Source organism: Convolutriloba macropyga, chromosome 13, assembly GCF_964194025.1.
Source record: "Convolutriloba macropyga chromosome 13, txConMacr16.3, whole genome shotgun sequence".
Lineage (NCBI taxonomy): Eukaryota > Metazoa > Xenacoelomorpha > Acoela > Convolutidae > Convolutriloba > Convolutriloba macropyga.
Genome location: NC_134480.1, coordinates 19,192,632 through 19,198,631, shown reverse-complemented (window position 1 = coordinate 19,198,631; position 6,000 = coordinate 19,192,632). Strand labels below are relative to the sequence as shown.

The following is a 6,000-nucleotide window of genomic DNA, read 5'->3' as shown; positions in this document are numbered from 1 at the left end:
GACTTTGAGAAGCTTATGATGAAAGGAGTGAAAACAGGCTATAAGGTGAGTACGTCCAACAATGAATAGTAACTACGCAAGAGGTAAACATCTGGTCATAATATACAACTAACAAAAATATAAATAGGTCATGGGCTACATTGCCGAAAAAGGAGAGCAACTTTATTTTAGTGTGGGGAGTCTCAAAATTATTATAATTGCACATATTAATTTTTTTTTGTCGAGTGGTGTTATTTGAACAAAAAGGAATTAAAATTATTGTGATGAAGGCACAAATAAATAAGGCAATCGAGCTATTGAAGCTTTTTTGCGTAAATGCGAAAAATTGCACTGAGTATATGCCTTCAACGCTGATGTACTTCAACAACTGCTAAATTGACAAGTTAAAATAGCTTGAAAAATTGGTGAAATGAAATCTTCTGATACACAATTTTTTCTTGTTATAAAACACACATTATTAAATGCTCTTTTTATGAGAATGCTCTGCTTCCTCTAGTTGACACTTTTGAACCCTCTCGTCCTGACTTCCCCCTTCCAATGCAAGTATCTCTGAGCCCCACAGCTGGGTACTATCGAAGCCAACTGCTCGGCGGTCGTTTGAGAGCAATTTGCCTGACGTTAGTCGGTTATTTTTTTTTTCTTGAGGTGCAGTATTTACATTAAGTTAAGCCCATTGATTAGAATTACCTTTTTTGTAGCCGATAACTGTAGACAAGTGAGTCAACAGAAGCTCTATTTATGAGAATGCTCATACAATATTGCAAAACAGACACTTTCAGTTTCTCTGAGATTTTTGCGCAACTCATAAAAAAGTCATTACTTGAAGTTTTCTTTCCGGTATTTTATCAAGTGATAACTCTCCTAAACAAAATATTGGCCGATAAAACAACTTAATAAGACAATTTAAAAAGTGTAAATGTAAATCATAGTAGAATTTAAACAAATACGGAATTACTTTGTATAGAATCTGACTAAAAATGAAATAAACTATTACTTAATTCCTGTGTCGAATTCACCACCCCCTTTTTCAATCACCATTTTTAATAAGACAATTTAAAAAGTGTAAATGTAAATCATAGTAGAATTTAAACAAATACGGAATTACTTTGTATAGAATCTGACTAAAAATGAAATAAACTATTACTTAATTCCTGTGTCGAATTCACCACCCCCTTTTTCAATCACCATTTTTTTTAACTTGAGGAGCAGCATATTTGTAGCCAATAACTGGACAATTGAGTCAATAGATCTCGGTTAGTTTGGTTGGTTTATCCAATCTATTGATATCCAAAACCTTTATTGCTATAAAACAAGCAAAAATTAAGTATATTTTTGGCACGTCAAAAATTAAGTATATTTTTACAACATATTTATGGTACTCGTTTATGTGATAGTGATGAAAGCTCTGTAGCCAAGATAAACCAAAAAACTTTATGAAAAGAGAGCCCGCTCCTTCTTTTTGTAGGCATCGCTTCCAATTGAAACAAAATCATATCTTTTGATTAACGATTGAAATATCAACCACATAAGAAAAACCCCGAGGAAGACCGCACTTGAATGAATGTGGACACTCTTAGGAGGACTCCTTTAATCCCGGGCCGAGGTCTCAATTGCGAAAAACGCATAATTATGGAAGGTTGGCGGTGAAAGTGTTGATTATCTACTAGATCAACGCTTGAGCGTAGATCTTACATATATCCAACGCATTCAGCACCAATTTTACATAATTTTTTGTTGAATTTAGCGTAGATTTTACATAATTTTGTGTTGAAATTAGCGTAGATCTTACATAAATTCAACGCATTTGCCGCCAATTTTACATAGACTTGCGTTGAGTTTCGCGTAGATTTTATATGATTTCAACTCATTCATCACAATTTTTACATAATTTTGCGTTCTTAAGCGTACATCTTACATAAGATTGCGTTGCATTTAGCGTAGATCTTACTTAATTTTGAGTTGAATTTAGCGTAGATCTTACATTATTTTGCGTTGAATTTAACTTAGATATTACATAAATTCAACGCATTCACCGCCAATCTTACATAAATTTGCGTTGAATTTAAACTAGATCTTATATAAATTCAAACAATTCATCACAAATCTTACTTATTTTTTTGTTCTGAAGTGTACATCTTACTAAAGTTTGCGTTGAATTTAGCTTAGATGATAACTAACTTTGAGTTCAAACTAGCATAGATCTTACACATCTTTGCGTTGAATTTAGCGTAGATCTTACATAATTTTGCGTTGATTTTAACGTAGATCTTGTATAAATTCAACGCATTCACCGCAAATCTTATATAATTCTGCGTTTTTAAGCGTAGATTGTACAAAAATTTGGTGTGAATGTAGCGTAGTTGTTACATAATTTTGCGTTGAATTTAGCGCTGGTATTACATAATTTTGCGTTGAGTTCAGCGTAGATATAACATAATTTTGCGTTAAATTTAGCATAGATCTTAATTTTTTTAGTGTTTACTGATCTTACACATTTTTTTCTTTTTGATTTTGCTTGGGGTTTTTTTTGGGGCGGGGAATCATCTTAGTGGGGGATGTGGGGAGAGGTGATGTGGGGAGGGGTGATTCTCAAAAAAATTGCTTGCATGCAAGAGAAACTGGAAGGAGTTAAAAATTTCGGTTCTATGGGGGTCCTTGGGCGGGGGACGTGGGGGGACGGTTGGGGTATAGTGGGACTTGTGGGGATGAGGTATGTCGGGGGATGGAATGAGAGAGTTGGATGATGGAATGGTGCAGGCAGGCGCAATTTTATTGCGGTTTCTTTTATTAAAAAAATTGAACAAAAATCGAATAAGATCTTTACGCTCAATTCAACGGAAAATTATGTAAGATCTACGCTTAAGACCACAAATTTATTTATGATTGGTGGTAAATGCATTGAATTTATGTATGAATTACGCTGATTTCAACGCAAAATTTTGTAGCATCAGCGAAAAATTCAACGCGAAATTATGTAAAGTCTACACTAAATTTACCGCAAAATTATGTAAGATCTACGCAATAGTCAACGCAATATTATGTGAGGTCAGGCATATATTCAAAACAAAACTATTTGATTCATGATTGTGGGCTGATGGTTTAGGGAAAAAGATTTTGAGAAATTTGGAACAATGGAACTGAAAACGACTATTTAAATTTTTATAATAAACAATAATTTCTGCAATTGATTTCAAAATCAAAAAGGAATGTGTCACTTTTGGGAATCCAAAATCAGTAACCTAACGTTACCCACTCCCCCTGATCTTATATAATTTTGTGTTGAATTGGCACTCATCTTACAAATTTTTTCCGTTTAACAACGTAAAATTATGTTGAAACGTAGAAAAGATTGCCGGTGAATGCGTTGAATTTATGTAAGAACTACGCTAAATTCAACGCTAAATTATGTAACTTCTACCAAAATTCAACGCAAAATTATGTAAAATCTTTACTAAATTCAACGCAAAATTATGTATCATCTTTGCCAAATTCAACTCAAAATTATGTAAGGTCTACGCTAAATTCAACGCAAAAAATTTGTAAGATTTGTGCCAATTCAACAAAATTTTTTATAAGATAAGGGGGAGGAGGTAACCTTAGTTTTCTGATTTTAGATTCTCAAAAGTGACACATTCCTTTTTTAATTTTGAAATCAATTGCAGAAATTATTTTTCTATAGAAATTTCAATTGTCGTTTTCAGTTCCAGTGTCCTAAATTTCCCAAAATTTTCTCCCGTAAACTATCAGCCAATAATCATGAATCATCAATCAGAAACCAAAACCAAAGACAGAAAGTATCGTAAAACCACTCAGGAAACTCAGATGTCAGAGCCATTTCAGCAAAGTTTTTTTTTGGCAAATCTGCGCTGAAATTATAAATGAAATGGATGATTGAACTGAAATTCATTAAATGAGGTAAAGTTCTCAAAAAGTGCATTTCAAAATCCTTACATAATACGATGAAATACGCTAGAACTTTGTAAAATGCGCGTATTTCTTACGTAATATCAGAAAATCCGTCGACTCATGAACTTTTGAGATTGTGTGTACTGCGTTCAGACAATTCACAAATTTGTAAGTTTAATTTTTTATACAGAGCAGCACGTCCACGTTAATGGTTTGAGGAACTAACAAATTATGAAATTAAAAGCTGCAACTTGAAAAACGCTTTTTGGGTTGAGATTAACCTACGAGATTTCAATCATCATATTCTGCAATGGAAAAGTAAATTTTGTTGGTTGCCTTCCGGCAAACTACAGGTGCTTGAGCAAAGTATGAGAAAATTGATTCCTAGCTGTCACTTAATTGAGTTGACAACGTTTCAGATTATACTATAGGAAAGCCTGAAAAATTTATTGCTGTTCTCTTCATTATGTTCTTGAACTTTACCTTTATCGGTGTTTAACATGTAGTCTTTTTAATAGCCGCCCTCATCTTCTCAGCCGGCTATTATTGCGCTCGTATTTTTTACAATTCAAAGAATTTGAATTGTATTGGGGCGCTGTCTTTTTTTTTAAGATCTGTTCACACATTTTCATGATTTTTGAAGTCAAATTGGAGTAGTGATTTTGGTCACGCCGAAACAGGAAACGGAGCGAAAAAGCGAGTGGTTTTGCGGCGTGAATTTTTTTCGCTCTAATTTTAAAGTAGAGTGAGAAAACGGTGTTTGAACAAAAATTCGGTTTCTCGGTAGTGGTTTTTTGTTCACATGCGGCAATTTCACTCTGATTTTTACTGTTTTTTCGATTTTTTGGATTGGATTTTTTTCTAAATGGTTTTCCCAATCCATTCACAGCTCATTCTAGGCCTAGTTTTTTGTTTGAATTAAATTTTCATTTCTCGCTAGTGGTTTTTTTGTTCACATGCGGCATTTTGACATTGATTTTGTTTTTTTCCTATTTTTTTGATCTGATTTTTTTTAAAAATGGTTTTCTCAATTCACTCATAGTCCATTCTAGGTCTAGTTTTTCTGTTTAATCAATGAAAATTCTTTGAATTGTACGTCAGGACTTGTCCTGCTATGTTTTTTTACTTCGTCAAACTTTTTTTCGCTTTACCATTTTGCCGCTTTTTCGAGATTTTGCGTGAAATCTTTTTGACTTCTCTAGGCTAGTTTCTCTTTTCTCTCATTCTGCTAAAAGTGAATTTGAACATCAGTTGCTAAGCAAAGCAATTCAAAATGAACAGAGTCGGTATAAAAATTGAAGTCAGATATAGAAACGGGATAAACCCATAAAGCCCAATTTTAGATGCCCGCTATTTGAACGTCGTTCCTATAAGTCTTAGTTACCACCTCTAATGCTTATTGGTGTTGATAGTAGCCCCTGTAGCCTCTCTCTAAGAAACAGAAGTATGTTCAACTACGAAATGCCATCAAAATAAATCGGACTTAAAAAATATTTTTGTACAAAAATCTTTTTTTTTTCAATGTATTCTATTCGTTCAATCCCAATCATGCTTAATGGAATCAACGGCTGTTTTTTTCCGGCAATCTGCCGGGTATGTTTTACTAGTTTTATACAACGCTCAAGCTTATTTTAACTGCCTTCAGTCTTCAGTACCAAGCGCAGTAGTTTTTTTGTTTTATGAGTAAATTAAGCGCTTGAAAATGGGCTTCAAAAAATAAGACTTATAATCATAAAGTTGGGCTATGGTCTCCTAATTAATATATGAACAAGAATTGCAGCTGAAGCTTCTCCACGAGTTATGCCTATGATTGACTTAAAATCTACCTGAGTTGTTTAATAGATTTTAAATGCACTGAAAAAATACGTTCTGATTTAGTTTATGCTTTCTGTTTATTCTTTCTGTACGTCTTATTTGTTTCAGGAAGAATTCGGTCGTACATCAAACGTGAGTTATAAAAATCTGAAACAAAACTCTGAAAATTTTTGAAGGAAATGAAAGATTGTTAATTGCTCTCGAACGAAGTTAGAAGCAATTATCTTAAATGTGTTGGTCTTTTTTATGCAAAATTTTTGCTAGATTTTTTGAGCAACT

At 33.3% G+C, this 6,000-nt stretch overlaps 1 protein-coding gene across 1 annotated transcript in view; it reads left to right on the top strand.

The window, feature by feature from the left end:
* The window catches only part of LOC142351496 (uncharacterized), a 95,821-nt gene that overhangs the window by 78,344 nt on the left and 11,477 nt on the right, over positions 1 to 6,000 (top strand). The window contains exon 7 of the mRNA XM_075403542.1: positions 5,830 to 5,853. Within this exon, the coding sequence (XP_075259657.1) occupies positions 5,830 to 5,853 (24 nt within the window). The remainder of the gene's footprint in view (positions 1 to 5,829; positions 5,854 to 6,000) is intronic.